The 16,005-nt window shown below is 44.4% G+C and overlaps 1 protein-coding gene and 1 pseudogene across 2 annotated transcripts in view; both read left to right on the forward strand.

Annotated features, from left to right (window-relative positions):
* LOC107564056 (uncharacterized) overlaps nt 1–3,715 on the forward strand; it is an 8,675-nt pseudogene extending 4,960 nt beyond the window's left edge.
* A 655-nt stretch (nt 3,716–4,370) lies between these two features.
* Nucleotides 4,371–16,005, forward strand: part of LOC107564053 (sodium channel subunit beta-2-like) — a 30,410-nt gene continuing 18,775 nt past the window's right edge. Inside the window, exon 1 of one of the 2 annotated variants that reach the window (XM_016249050.1) lies at nt 4,371–4,625. In XM_016249050.1, coding sequence (XP_016104536.1) covers nt 4,544–4,625 — 82 coding nt within the window. In that variant the 5' untranslated portion in view covers nt 4,371–4,543. The remainder of the gene's footprint in view (nt 4,626–16,005) is intronic. The other variant, XM_016249051.1, reaches the window with a different exon arrangement.

Genomic DNA, 16,005 nt, shown 5'->3' on the forward strand with positions numbered 1-16,005 from the left:
CCCTTTTCTTCCCCTTCCTAATTCCCCTATAACCACCGGCACTCCACCTGACCGAGGTTAGGTAAGAACGTCCTGCATTGCAGTCTCCTATGCTGGACCTATGATGTTTTGACACTGCAAAAAATTCCTGGATGTCCGGGCTCCAGGATATTCCCTCTTGCTGAGGCATCGAGCGGGAAGTATAGGTGGCATTTGCGAGACCCTTCTTGTGTAATGCTGTCTCAGGCAGTGCTCCCCTTGCCTTAGAAGGTCTTATTTGAGCTTGCCTCTCCCGTTTGGCCCAGTACCTCCGGGTATCTCTAATCAGATGCCTGGAAATTTAAATCCATGCTATGGTAAATGCACACGCTAAGCTCTGTGCACTTTCTGAAACCCACATAGTGGTAGGTGTGGACGTTGAACACTTTGCGCACTTTCTAAAATCCACAGTAGTGGTAAGTGTGCACGCTGAGCACTTTGCGCACTTTCTAAAATCCACATAAGTGGTAAGTGTGCACGCTAGACTTTGCACACTTTCTGAAATCCTGTACGGTAAGGGTTACGCGTTATAGCTTCGTTCCCTTTCTCTGAGTTGGTTAGACCCCGGTACCTTGGGCTCCACTCAACCAGTGTGTCTCTATTTTTGACACACTTGGAAGTATTGCTCCCCTCACCATTGAGGGTTACTATGAGCATCCTATCGAGCGCCCGGGTTCTCTCCGTGGGCTGTTCTCGTGGTAGTATTAGCAGCGCTCCCCTTTACCAAAGGGTTGCCTATGAGCGCGCTATTCTTTCTGAGTTCGGAGTTCTCTTCTCACGTGAGAGTTGAGTTCTCTGTTTTCACAGAGCACCTGGAACCAGTAGCATCAGGTGAACTAGGCCCTTCCAAATCCGCCTCTCTGGTGCGCTGAGTTTTTGGTTAGCTTGCAGTACACTTACCTCTGATTCTAACGATCATACTGGGCAAGCCCCCTCTCTCGTTGAGAGCTGGGTCTGTGTTCCCTTTAGAACGGTATCCTAAAATCCATGTTCTGGTAAGTGTGCACGTGAAGGCTTTGTGCACATTTCTAAAATCCACATTGTGGTAAGTTTGCACGCTAGTTCTTTGCGTTCTTTTCTAAAATGGTGAGGGCTTTGCGCGGTTGCTTCGTGCCCTTCTTGAGCTGGTTTAAGCCCCGTTCACCTTGGGCACCACTCCACATCCTAGGATACCTACTTTAACAGGGTGTGGCCACTAGAGGTCTGTTGAGACAGTTCCTTTCAGAGCTTATGCAAGAGCAAGCGGTAGCCCTTGTGTGGCAGGTCAAGACTTAGTGTGATACTAGGTTCTTGGTCGTATCCCCTTAAAGGAATCCATTATGATTCCAAGCCTTGAGCTCTACCCCGGGCCCAGGAGTCTGGCCCTAACAGGTAAGTTGGGTATGTAGCCTAGGCCTTTGGCCGTAGGGGATAAAGTCACGGACAGCCGTCTGACGTCCCAGGGGCAACTCACCATGAAAATGGTAAAGTTGGTACTTAGTGTTCACCATGGTTCTGGCCCGCACTCCCCTCAGCATGGTGGTGTGGGTATACTATTCCCCATAGCGACTCCTAGAGGACGCAGTTCGAAGTTCCCTTGAAAGGGAACGACGAGGTGTTCCCCATAGCGACCCCTAGAGGACGCAGTGTCTCATTCCCTACTCAGGGAACCATGGTTACATGAGTAACCTGAGACGTTCTCCTCTTTGTTTTCTTCAGCACTGACCAGGAGAAACAGCCCAGGTGTAAATTATCTGCAGAAACATCCTCCCTGGCGGCTGCCCCTGGCATCAGTGGCTGGGTTTGTGTTACTAATTGGTACAGTGTTTTTGGGGAGGAAAGCTTACAGATCAACCCAGAGAGAAAACAACTCAAAGTAAGTCATTGTCAGTTCACAGAGAGAAATAGCAGCTTGTAAGGCATTTTTTTCTGGCTTCATGTTGTGCTTTATTTCCTACTAGGCAAAATATGGAAGAGGTTAAAACCGGCACTGACACTGAAGACAAGGGAATGGCATACAAGGTAACACATCTATGCAACTTTCTTCTCCATGTCTGCTCTCATTTCCTCTCTTTGCTTTCTGTAGTGGTAAAGTCAATTATTAAAGCTAATTGTCTTTGATTTACGTTTATTCTGTTTAAATTAAGAAAACAGTGGTTGAGGTTTGATTCTTAAATGTATAAATGGGTTGTTGCCTGGGTCTTGAAGATGACTTGCGTCGTGTCTCAGATGGGATTCTGCATGCCTGACCTTGCAGACGTTAACAGTCCTCCCAGCAGTCCAGATAGCATCTATGTTACCATGGTAAGATGTTACCAATAGCAAAATAATAATAATAAACAAAATAATGTGAATATTTGAGTAAATGTTCTGTTAGTGTTAAGTGAGAGTAGATTTTGCATGAGTTTAAACTTCCCTTGTGAAAAAAGAAGTGTGCATAATTGTATTGATGCTTGTTGTGCACTTTAAATCTTAAAACTATATTTTTAGAAACCTGTTTTGCAAATAATAACATTTTAATGGACTAAAAGTCCACTTAAGTGTACTCAATGAAAGACACTTTCATGACTATGTTTCTTAACACACTTCAGTAAATTTTTTTAAAAAAGTGATCATTTTCAGATTAAACATTTAAGTTTGAAGTACATTTTAAATCGTTGTAATAACTATTGTCATGCTTTAAATACGTACACTTATTTTGATGTGCAGACTAGCATGTAAAGTATGCAAAGTTATAATTTGAATATCCAATATTACAAAGTTAGTATGAAAGATACTAAATTGCAGCTTCACCATTACAAATGTGCAAAAACAAACATATTTAAAAAGAGGTGGCATACACGTTTCAACATAAATGTAATTGCAGCTTCACCATTACAAATGTGCAAAAACAAACATATTTAAAAAGAGGTGGCATACACGTTTCAACATAAATTACATTTAAGTATTTAATGCGATATACATTTAATGGACAGCAGAATTATGAAATTACATAAAGATGTAAAGTTCTAAAACTCTCTTTAAACCATCTATATTTATACAAATATTAATGCACCATTGCATTAAATATATTTTTCATAGACTAAGCATATATGCAAATTTCAGTTGATTTAATATCACAAAATAAGGACACGTCATACTATAAAATGTCATGTGGACATTAATTATACACCTTAATTCTATTCTTAATGAATTACATCTTCATTATTGTAAGTGAAATATGTATATGCATACATCCCTTCTTGTGTACACTGATTATTAACCATGTATCACAGTAAAAATTGTTCACAAGATATCAACTGGCTTTTGTTTGTTTGTGTTTGTGTGTATTCTTAATTGCTGGAAGCAGCATAGTTTCCCATTCGCACCAGACACTCCTGTCACAGCTGGATGCAACAGATGTCTTCCCTCTGATTGGCAGCCGAAGGATGAGGAAACCGTATATGTCCGCTGCCACCAAGATTTATCAATCGGATCATGCCGCTTAAAAGATGAGACACAGAATAACTGATTATTTAAATTAGTGAGAGTAATTGTCAGATATGCATTTTATAGTCCCCAAACAGACTGTTTTGTGAACTCTTTTTCAATACTCACCAGCTTACTATACATTATCCCTCATAATAAATCTGTGTCCTTTCCTCATGCACCTCTTTCATCTTTCCTCATGCACCTCTTTCATCATCTACCAGATGTCAACAGTGGTCAATATAGTTTAGTTACAGCACTTCATTGTGAGCTTCAGCCCCCGACTTTTTCTCTATCTTCTCATCAGCATGAAATTGCCACTTCTTCTAACTGTCTCTGAAGAGGCAAACAAAATTTAACTGCAGTGGAGAAGTGGTTCTAAGCATTACACACTTATGTATTCATGCCAACTGTCCTTTGAGATTTGAGGAACCACAGACCATGAGTTTTATGAATCATAATACAACTAGTGGCTAACCATTATTGGCATCAAGGCACACCCTCAATGAATGTGCTCTCGTTTCACTAATCAGATAAATACACTGCCTACTGTATATGCCCATGTGTATCTTTAATAATCATAGTATTTTTCGGCACCATTCTCTTCCCTTATGTGTATTTCCACCTCCTGCTCATCTCTAATGCACTTTGATCTCCATTAGTGAGGAGATGAGGAGAGGTGGTCCTACTGCAAGCTAGAGCCTCATTATTTGGTTTTGCGTCAACGGCCGTTTGGATTTTCTTAGGCTGATTTCTGATTTTTCTCAATTGATGAGAGACATGTAATATAAAGATGCATTCAGATTTTTTTTTACTCATGTAAAATTGATACATATCATATTTTATTTGCTGCTAGTATAGTGTTTTCTAACATGGTTCAATTGAACCCTCAAGTAGGATAAATAATAAGCCACAACCATACTATCAACCAGTTTTCCTACTACACAGACACTGCCAGCCATATTATAGCACAAAATAAAACATTTTACGTGTTTTTTTTGTATAATTGAAACGAAGAAATAGATCTCAAAAGCTTTGCTGGTCTTATTTTCCTCTACGTTTATTGTCATCGACCAAAATGCCTATTTTATTGCATTTTGGGAAAACGCAGTGGGCGTCCGCTTTGAAATTATCCTGTGTTGCATTGATGGTGTTTCTGGGTAAGTAAATAAGCTTGTAATATGGAAAAAATAAAAATAAAGCTCACCATTAAAATGACCATTCGACGCTTTAATTAATTTAAATGTACCAGTCAAACGTGTTAATCTAGCCATGCCTGTGCGTTAAAGGATGCTATCGTCGCCTTGGAATTATAAGCTTCTATCTGACATTTTTGTCAAACTTGAGTTATACACATGTGATGTTTCTTTTGTAATCTGTGTACATTTTGGGACTTTTTTTTTTAGAAAACAAAAAAGGGTCCTATCTACAGAAGTCTATGGAAAGCGAAAACTTTGAAGCTCAATATCTCAAAACTGCTCCGAATGCAGATAACGCCTTATAATTCCAAGGCGGTGAAGTCTAGTTAAAATAATTAACGAACAGTCATAACCAATATGCATGTTTTGGTTATTTTGCAAATAGGTTTTATTGCTACAGCTGTGGCTTCACAAGACCATTTCTGTTAAAGGTTGCATGAGAATTATGTATTTCTACAGAAGGCAGATTACCTACTTTATTGTGTATAATCCATGTGGTATAGTTTACAAATTATAATTAATTCATATTTTCTTAGCAAACTACTGTTAATTGTAGGCTTAACATAAAAGAAACACACCAGAAGAGTGTCACACAGCTGAATTTGGAAGCTTAATTCAAGTTCAGGTGCAAACAATGCAGTTTTTCTAAAAAAACAGTAGAGGGCGTAAAACCCAGTGTTTCGGTGACAGTAGGGGAACGTGACCTGCAATTACAATTAAACCCCAGTTTCACTTATCTGTCTACCTCCAAAAATCATCATACTTCTAATCTTAAATGATTTAATACATTTAGATGATATGGCCATATGTAAAAATCTAAACGTTATTAGACATGTTCTATACATAGATGACAAATCTTCTTAAAAATGCACAGTTAATATCTTCACATGCTCACATTTGATGTAGATTAATTAATTGATATTTTTATTTAAAATAAATGCCACTTTAGTTATTATTATTATTTTTTAACTATTGCAATAGCATTCAGAAATGTGGCTTAAGTGTTCAAATATGTTAAGAATTTTAATGCAAGTTTTTATCTCAAGAGAACTTGGCCTTAGTAACTTCCCTGGGTAAAATGATTTGCATATCGATACCACATTGAGGTATATAGATAAATACTATGGATTTTAGCCATATTTTTTGTGGCATCCTATTCTCCAGGAGATTGAACTTAAAGTCCCCATGAAATCAAAATAAAGTTTTTGGGGTGTTAGTATCAATATGTTAGTCTTAAGGTTATCTATAAGGCAGTGTGTTCCAAAACAGTGAAAAAATTCGCATTTAGAAGATATAAGCGTTCAAAGCTTGCAGTTCGTCACTTCCGCCAAAAGGGCTCAACAATTTTTTTTTTTGACGTCACATCTTCAGCTTCTCATCAAACTTTCTGTCCAATCAAGTGCTCTCTAGAATCCGAAGCGCCCGCCCCCTACACTATAAATTAGACGCTGAAGCCGTGGCTGAAATCGGTCACTTGTCCACAGAATTAGTATTTTCTGTACAGTGAATGGCACGTAGTGCACTATATAGGGGACAGGGAACGATTCAAACAGTATAAATATGCTTTCCATTGAGGAAAAAAATAAGTCTGGTTTTGCGCTGTGTCACGCTAACCACCGCACCGCACACACACTCTATAGCACACTCTATAGACACGATAGCACGGAGTGGATCACATGCGCGAGTCGGCACAGACCACAAAATGTATCGGCGCTATTTGAATTCTACACAGAATGCTATATTTTATAGCAATATGGATGAGATTGTGGCTGGCATACCCTGTCAAATGCGGCTTTACGGAGCTCAACGGCTCTGAACGGCTCTAGCCCAAGCTGTGATATAAACGAACGCTATTGACTATTTTAAAAAGGGGCGGGGCTGCTTGATATGCCCCACCCTATCTTCCTGTTTCAGTTAATATGACAAGAACAGAATTAAATTATACATCTAAAAAAAAAATAATAATAAAAAAAGACCCTTATGACTGTTTTTTTGGTCCAGGGTTCACATATGCAAATGATTTATTTTTCTTCTCACCAATGTTCAGATATTGAAATTGAATAAAACAGCAACTCGTTTTCCGGTTTGGTCAGGTGACATTGAAACGAACATTGACCATTGAAAGAAACATTTTCTTTAAAGCTGCTTTGAAACTATATGCATTGTTATAAGCAGTATACAAATAAACTTGACTTGAAATGAAATCTATGCGATAAACAAGTTAGGTCAAAAATAATCTAAAAGTAATCAAAAAGACGTTAGATCAAATGTAATCTAAATGTAACGTCTCGGTTACGTATGTAACCCTTGTTCCCTGAAGGAGGGAACGGAGATGTCACGTCGGTGACCGACGAATTGGGATCCAATCCACCGCGAGTGTAAACTAAACGAGCCAATGCACATTGGCATGCGATGATTGCATCCAGCTGCCGCTGATCACAGCGTGAGCATAAAAAGGCAGCCAGTGCAACGCATACCAGATTTTCGCTGAGGAGCCGAGCCGGTGACCCGGCCACTCAGCGGTGGTACAGCAGCCGTGGCGACGGGATGTGACGTCTCCGTTCCCTCCTTCAGGGAACGAGGGTTATATACGCAACCGAGGCGTTCCCTTTCAGTCGGTCACTCCGAGTCACATCGGTGACTGACGAATTGGGATCCCTACCAAAGCGCCATGGATGCTGCCCCAGCCAGTGTCCCCATCCCCATCTTTGTGGTGTAGGCCGGGGCTTGCAACAAGAAAACCAGTCACTGTTGTCATAGCACTATCCACTCAGTGAGATTGGATAACACTGGGAAAACGTACCCGTTCCACTTGGAACAGGAACGTTGCGGAAGCCCCATCCTTCCCAAAGGAGGTTTCGGAAGCACTTACACATATGACATCCGTTTAGGTGCATATGGAAGATTAGAGGGGATTGTAACCCTCATGGAAATGGCAGAAGTCTGCCGGGGAAACACGGGTTCTGAGGCTATACCATGGACTTTACACATATGGGAACCAATCAGGCCTCTATATATGGAACCGAGCCCTCTACCGGTTCTTACGGATTCAGGGAGTGAGGGCCTGGTGCCGGACGTTCCGCCACGTCTGGCTGCCGACGGGACGGAGGAGCTCGACAGTGTCTACAGTACGGACACTCTGGAGAAGTTTTAGCAAGCCGACACTAAACCGGGTCCTCTCAGCACCTCTACCTGTTTGAGGTGAGAACACAGGAGGATGCACACGAAGGCTATAGAATCTAGCGAACGTGTTGGGGGTCGCCCAGCCCGCAGCTCTAAAAATATCTGTCAGCGAGGCGCCTCGAGTCAGCGCCCAGGAGGATGCAACACTCCTAGTAGAGTGAGCTCGCAACCTGAGCGGGCAGGGCACACCCTGAGACGGCATTCGGTCTCCATAACAGACAAAGAGCTGGTCTGAGGTCCTAAAGCTTTGTGTCCAGTCTACGTAGCATCTCAAGTCTTGGACGGGACAAGAGCAAAGCTAGGGCTGGGTCTACCTCCTCTGGGGACAGCACTTGCAGGCTCAACACCTGATCCCTGAAGGGAGAAGTGGGAACCTTGGGCACATAGCCGGGGCCTCAGGATTACCTGGGAGTCAGCCAGCACAAACTCTAGGCACGAATCGTCAACCAAAAATGCGTGCAGGTCCCCTACCCTCTTGATGGAGGCCAGTGCAAGCAGGAGCAGACTTTTCATTGAAAGAAACTTTAGCTCGACTGACTGCAAAGGCTCAAATGCATCAGAGACACTAGAGCACTAGAGACAGTTCCCAAGAGGGTATAGAGGAGGGTTGAGGAGGATTTAACCTTCTCGCCCCCTTAAGGAACCTGATGACCAGATCATGCTTTCCTATCGACTTCCCTTCCACGGGGTCATGGTTAGCAGCAATCACAGCGACATTGACTTTAAGGGTGGAGGCAGAGAGCCTTCGCTCCATCCCTTGCTGCAAAAAGGAAAGCACAACCCCGATCGGGCATCTCCGGGGGTCTTCCCGACAAGAAGAACACCACTCGATGAACAGGTTCCACTTAAAGGCGTAAGCGTGTCTCGTAGACGGTGCTCTCGCCGAAGGGATGGTGTCAACTACCTCTTGGGGTAGGTCAACTAGGACCTCCGCATCCTGTCCAGGGACCTGACATGAAGTTTCTAGAGGTCTAGATGCGGGTGCCACAGGGTGCCCCGTCTCTGAGTCAGTAGATTCTTCCTCAGAGGAATCTGCCAGGGAGGGGCTGTCCCGAGGATCATTAGTTCGGGGAACCAGGTCTGAGTGGGCCAATACAGCGCCACAAGCAGGACCTGCTCCTCGTCCTCCCTGACCTTGCACAGCGTCTGTGCGAGAAGGCTCACTGGGGGAAATGCATACTTGTGCAGGCCCCGCAGCCACCTGTGTGCTAGTGCGTCCATGCCGAGTGTTCCCTCGGTCAGGGAGTAGAACAACTGGCAATGAGAGGTTTCTGGAGAGGCAAACAGGTCTACATGAGCGGCTCCGAAACGACTCCAAAACAGCTGTACCATCTGGGGATGGAGTCTCCATTCTCCCAGGAGTGTAGCTCGTGACAGCTCATTGGCCGTACAGTTGAGCAGACCCGGCATGTGAATGAACCTTCTGACTCCAAAGGAGCAGGTGGCGGGCGAGTTGCGACATGCAACGGGAGCACAGACCACCTTTTCGGTTGATGTATGCAACGGTCGCCGTGTTGTCCGTTCGGGCCGTTCAGACCAAGCACGTGCTTGCCTCATAAGCACCCTTTGAGACGATTCAATTGATATGCCAGTGCAGTTGGGGGCCCGTCCATACCCACGAAACTGCGTGCCCGTTGTACATGGCCCCCCAGCTGGTGGTGGAGGTATCCGTGTAAACCACAGCATGCCTGGAGACCTGTTCTAGGGGCACTCCTACCCGAAGGAACGTAAGGTCTGATCACGGGGTGAAGATTTGGTGACAGGCCAGTGTAACTTGGACCCGGTGAGTGCTGCGCTTCCACGCCCACCCCGGGACTCGGCCATGAAACCAGTGCTGGAGCGGTCTTATATGAAGCAGCCCCAGCGGCATAACTGCCACTGCAGCTGCCATATGCCCCAGAAGCCTCTGAAATAGTTTCAGTGGGCCCGCTGTCCTGCCCTTGAACGAATTCAAGCAGTTCAGCACCGACTGCGCACTTTCCTCTGTGAGGCATGCTGTCTGTTCGACCGAATCCAACTCCATACCTAGAAAAGAGATCCTGTGCATCGGGGAGAGTTTGCTCTTTTCCCAGTTGACAGGGCGACAGGGACAGCCTGGAGGGCAGGACCTCGTACTGATATGCTCGTCCTTCGAGCGCGAACCGCAGAAATGGTCTGCGGCGCAGAAGGATCGACACATGAAAGTATGCATCCTTCAGGTCGATTGCTACAAGCCAATCTCGGGAACGGATGCACCCGAAGATGTGTTTCTGCGTCAACATCTTGAACGGTAACCGGCGAAGGGTCCGGTTCAAAACACGCAGATCCAAGATTGGTTGTAACCCACCGCCTTTCTCGGGTACAATGAAGTAAGGGCTGTAAAACCCTGTATTCATATCGGCTGGAGAGACCGGCTCTATCACATCCTTCGTCAGTATGACTGTGATCTCCGCACGCAAAACAGGAGCATCGGCCGCCTTCACTGACGTGAAGCGGATGCCACTGAACTTGGGGAGATGCCAGGCGAACGGAATTGCATAGCCGAGGCTGATGGTCCGCAGAAGCCAACGAGACGGGTTGAGTAGCGCTAGCCAGGCGTCCAGATACCGTGCAAGCAGGACCAGCAGAACCACCGCCGTACCCACAGTGGGGCAGCATGGTGGAACGCAGGGACCCAACTCGGGTGGCTTGTGAGCGGACCCAAGAGGGGTCCGAGTGTGCAGTGCAATGCTTACCTGGTTCCACAGTTTGGCAGAGGGTGCGTGAGTAGGGCCTTTGTTGACGCTCTCGAACTGCCCGCTGTTGCCTGCTGGTGATGGAGGAGGATGAGTGTGGTCCAGTGCTGGTTCATCCGCGACTCTCCGTGCCCTCCTGGGGCCCAGGAACAGAGAAAACCGCTCTCTTGTTGAGATTTTCCAGATTCTTCATCCGGCCCTCCTCCGGGGGAGGGAGAGGTGCCTTCATCATCCCCCAAAGAGCAGCTTCCTCCTCCTCTGGGTCACACGTCCCGCGGCTTCTTGCTCTTTCGCTCACCGCCAGGTTTGACGGGGGCCTGGACGGGTGGGGTGGCCTGCCTTTGCCTAGCTCCACGGCACTGCTTGCTGGAGGCTGCTGCGGATGCGGCGTGGGAGCAGGGGCGGATGCAGGGGGCTGGCCTCGGCAACGAGCAGGCTGGGGCGTTGCGGCCGGCGAATGGGTGAAGGCAGCAGCTGCCCGCCGGTGCAGGGTGTGACGACCCACCTCAGTTTGCTTCTGTGCAGCCAAGAGCTGCTGGGCCAAGCTCTCGACCGCGTCGCAAAGAGGCCAGTCTGGGACACAGGAGCATTAAGGAACCGAACTTTGTCGGCGTCCCTCATATCAACCAGATACAACCAGAGATGGCGCTCCTGGACCACAAGTGTGGACATCGCACGACCCCGAGAACTCCCGGTGACCTTCGCAACCGCAGCCGGCCACTCCACCGGGTGTGCCCTTGTATAGCCCCTAGCTGCACCACCGTTGAGGGTGGTGAGGGAGGACGAACCAGCATGTCAGTTTCCGGTTGTAAAAGGTGCCGTCCATGACCTGGTGAGCTCCTCATGCACCTCCGGGAAGAAAGACACCGAAGCGGGGCGCTGAGAACCAGCGCGAGCCACCCCGAAAAAACAGTCATCCAACCTCAAGGGCCCGGAACACGGTGGAGGTTTCCACTCGAGCCCTACCCTCTCGGCGGCCCGGGAAATCATAGCTGACATCTCTGGATCCGATTCAGGCCTTGCCACCATCCCAGAGGGCGGCAGCGCAGCCGAATCTTCCTCTCCAGAGAGCTCTCCCTTCGATGCAGTGATTGACATCCGGTCGTCGGGAGGAGAACCGAAGGATACCGTTTCCTTTGGCGGCTCAACTGGTTGCGAAGCGCTAGAGGAGCGATGGTCCCCTGAGTGTTGGTTCCCTGAGGGGTTTGCCACTACTGTAACCCTCAGACCGCCCGTGCTACTGCCCGAAGTAGTCCACGCCTGGCTGCCGCCAGGACAAACACTAGATCATGGCAGAGGCAACGGAGCTCTGCCCCCCCTGGAGGAAACGGAGCCTGGCTCGCAGCTCCAAGATGGTCATCTTCCCACAATGGGAACATGACTCATCCGCGAACGCCACCTCAGCATGTTTAATGCCCAGACATGTGAGGCCGCAATCATGACCATCAGCCGGTGCCAGGTAACGACCACATCCAGAAACGCACGGGTGAAACGGCATCTTTAATAAGACAATCCGTAGTCTTTACAAAGACGCACCTGCTTATTGTACTCTTTTAGAGAAATTGGTTTTTTTAGGGAAATACTCTTTTACGTACTGAGACGCACAGGGGAAACGGCCGTTTGCAGCACGACAGGGGGTAGTGCAGTCTGAAGTGCGCAACCCACTTGACACAGGAACGACCACCGCTGAAGCGCCGTCTGCCAACACAAAAAGCTCCCAAGAACTCGCTAGACTCGTCACACACAAAGCAGTCTGGTAGGAGCAGAACGATGTTGTCGCTCGGCTCCGAAGCAAAAAGCTGGTATGCGTTGCACCGGCTGCCTTTTTATGCTCATGCTGTGATCAGCAGCAGCTGGATGCAATCATCACATGCCAATGTGCATAGGCTCGTTTAGTTTATACTCAAAGTGGATGGGTCTCTCAAAGCGAGATCCCAATTCATCGGTCACTGACGTGACTCGGAGTGACCGACTGAAAGGGAACCAAAAAGAAGTTAGATCAAAAGAAATCTAAAAGTAATCAGATTAAATGTGTAATCTAATATATTACTGACCATTTCCGTTAGGTATTTTTGAAACAGGAAAGAATTACAATTTGTAAGTAATCTACCCAGCACTGTATGTACTGTATGTATGTATTTGTGTGTGTGTATGTGTGTCTGTATTATGTTTTGCATGCATATTCAGCTCCACAATGTATCTTGTCCACATTTCTCCTTTTAAAATAACCTTGAGAGCAGAAAAAAGAGGACACAGACAGCGCAGGGAGGGTGTAGGGATGGGGTTTGTCAGGGACTGTTGTGTGAGAGAGAGCTACACTGCAGTATTTTTTGCCTACAGCTCTCTGAACTGGTGAATATTTGTATATAACCATCAAATAGGTAACCCAAGAGTGGGCTAGAGATGTCATTGTTAGTCAGACCCCTTATATAAACCCAAACATTCACAAACAAGAGTGTACAGATACTCAAGATTCATTGTAGCTTTCAAACTACAACAATATGGCTATTATTTCCTGATTCTTTTGAAAGAAATGTATGGATGCGGTGATTAAATGTGCATGGTGTACGTGAAGGAGTTTTAAAGCGTCTCTGCTGTGGTACAGACCACAGAGAGAAACGGACTAAATATGCATGAAGGTAAAAGGGTGGGTGGAGACGACATTGACGTAGTGCCACTATTGAGTAACACGCCTGGCAGAGTGCTGACTCTGCATGTGTGTGTGTGTATTTCAGCCCACACTGAGAGCCTATGTAGGATACAGTGACATGATGCAGTACTGCATCATTTGTAGCACAAAAAAATGCTATGATTATAATATATTGTTGTATATCTGTATAGTTCAAATGTTGCCTTGTTAGCACTCTGGAATTAGCGCACTATAAATCATAATAAACCTATTCACATATGCATGAGGTTCGTGTGTGTATGCGTCTTTTCTCTGAACACAGCTGCTGTAGTTCTCGCTCTCTATCCATGAGGACACCTGCTTTTTTCTAAAGGGAGGGGGATGGACTAAACTGCAGCACTTTGAGGGGGTGGGGATGGGATGGGATGGGATGGGAGGGTGTGACGAAGTTGCTGCTCCTACTGCAGAGAGCCGGGCCGATAAAGCATAACTGCTGCAGCAGTGGGAACTTGTCCAGAAACACAAAACTCCTGACTGCAGAGGGATGAAATGGTGCAGAGGTGGAGGAAATAAACCTTTAGACAATAGGATAAAAAATGTTTTGGCAATCATAGTGATATAGTAGTAGCATAGATCATAGTAATAGAAATGCAACTTATAGTGCATGCTTAATACAGATACAGATTAAGAAGAAATTTATTTACATTGAACTTGGCAACACTGGAAAAATATGGTTTATATAAGGCATTGTAAACACATTGCTTAAAGTAGAATGACATTAATGTTGTAATACATATTCAAATATTTAAAATGTATTGGGATTTAAAAGTCTGAGACTTTGATACCAAATGTGTAATGTTTAAGTGAAAGCATAAATTTCAGATTTTTGGTCTGTAATAATTAAAACAACTATGAAAAAAAAACATTTAATACATTTTGTATTTATTTGTTTTATTTATATAAAAATTTTATATTGCACCACTGTTTAAAAGTTTAGGGTCAATCAGAAGTCAATCAAAGGGTATATCGGAAATTAATACTTTATTCAGCAAGGATGCATTAAATTGATCAAAAGTGACAAAGACTTTTCTGTGACTTTCTATGATCTTTCTATTCAAATAATAATAAAAATGTATCACAGTTTACACAATAAAAAGCAGCCTAACTATTTTCAAAACTGGTAGTAATAATAATAATAATAATACTTAAGCACTAAATTTGCTAATTAAAATTATTTCTGAAGTATCAAGTAACATTTGAGTACTGATGTTGAAAATTCATATTTTCAATCACTGCAATACATTACATAACAAAAATATCCAAATAGTAAATAATTGTTTTACTGTATTTTTAATCAAATAAATGCTGTTTTTGATGAGCATAAGAGACTTCTTTCATAAATAACATCTTACCAACCCCCTACCAATTTGAACAAGGCTTATCCAATCCAAATTTGCAGTCATTCTAAATTAAAATGAACTTTTAAAAGGTGTTTGAATTACATAATTATATAACCATCATTATAAGTTATATAAGATAACTACTCAGACCACTTTGAAAGTTAAAAAAATAGCTTGTTTATCTTTTGAAAATTACATTTTAACTTACTTGAAAAGGCATTTCCATGCACACCGCATTTAAAACATGCGCTTTCCAGAAGTATCTCACCAATCAGATGTCATAGACGTGTACCGGTGCATCTCAATAAATTAGAATGTTGTGGAAAAGTTCATTTATTTCAGTAATTCAACTCAAATTGTGAAACTCGTGTATTAAATAAATTCAAAGCACACAGACTGAAGTAGTTTAAGTCTTTGATTATTTTAATTGTGATGATTTTGGCTCACATTTAACAAAAACCCACCAATTCACTATCTCAACAAATTAGAATACTTCATAAGACCAATAAAAAAACAGTTTTAGTGAATTGTTGGCCTTCTGGAAAGTATGTTCATTTACTGTACATGTACTCAATACTTGGTAGGGGCTCCTTTTGCTTTAATTACTGCCTCAATTCGGCGTGGCATGGAGGTGATCAGTTTGTGGCACTGCTGAGGTGGTATAGAAGCCCAGGTTTCTTTGACAGTGGCCTTCAGCTCATCTGCATTTTTTGGTCTATTGTTTCTCATTTTCCTCTTGACAATACCCCATAGATTCTCTATGGGGTTCAGGTCTGGTGAGTTTGCTGGCCAGTCAAGCACACCAACACCATGGTCATTTAACCAACTTTTGGTGCTTTTGGCAGTGTGGGCAGGTGCCAAATCCTGCTGGAAAATGAAATCAGCATCTGCAAAAAGCTGGTCAGCAGAAGGAAGCATGAAGTGCTCCAAAATGTCTTGGTAAACGGGTGCAGTGATGTTGGTTTTCAAAAAACACAATGGACCAACACCAGCAGATGACATTGCACCCCAAATCATCACAGACTGTGGAAACTTAACACTGGACTTCAAGCAACTTGGGCTATGAGCTTCTCCACCCTTCCTCCAGAATCTAGCACCTTGGTTTCCAAATGAAATACAAAACTTGCTCTCATCTGAAAAGAGGACTTTGGACCACTGGGCAACAGTCCAGTTCTTCTCCTTAGCCCAGGTAAGACGCCTCTGACACTGTCTGTGGTTCAGGAGTGGCTTAACAAGAGGAATACGACAACTGTAGCCAAATTCCTTGACACGTCGGTGTGTGGTGGCTCTTGATGCCTTGACCCCAGCCTCAGTCCATTCCTCGTGAAGTTCACTCAAATTCTTGAATCGATTCTACTTGACAATCCTCATAAGGCTGCGGTTCTCTCGGTTGGCTGTGCATCTTTTTCTTCCAC

The sequence above is a fragment of the Sinocyclocheilus grahami genome, unplaced genomic scaffold, assembly GCF_001515645.1.
Source record: "Sinocyclocheilus grahami isolate Dianchi unplaced genomic scaffold, SAMN03320097.WGS_v1.1 scaffold905.1, whole genome shotgun sequence".
In the NCBI taxonomy this organism is placed as follows: Eukaryota; Metazoa; Chordata; class Actinopteri; order Cypriniformes; family Cyprinidae; genus Sinocyclocheilus; species Sinocyclocheilus grahami.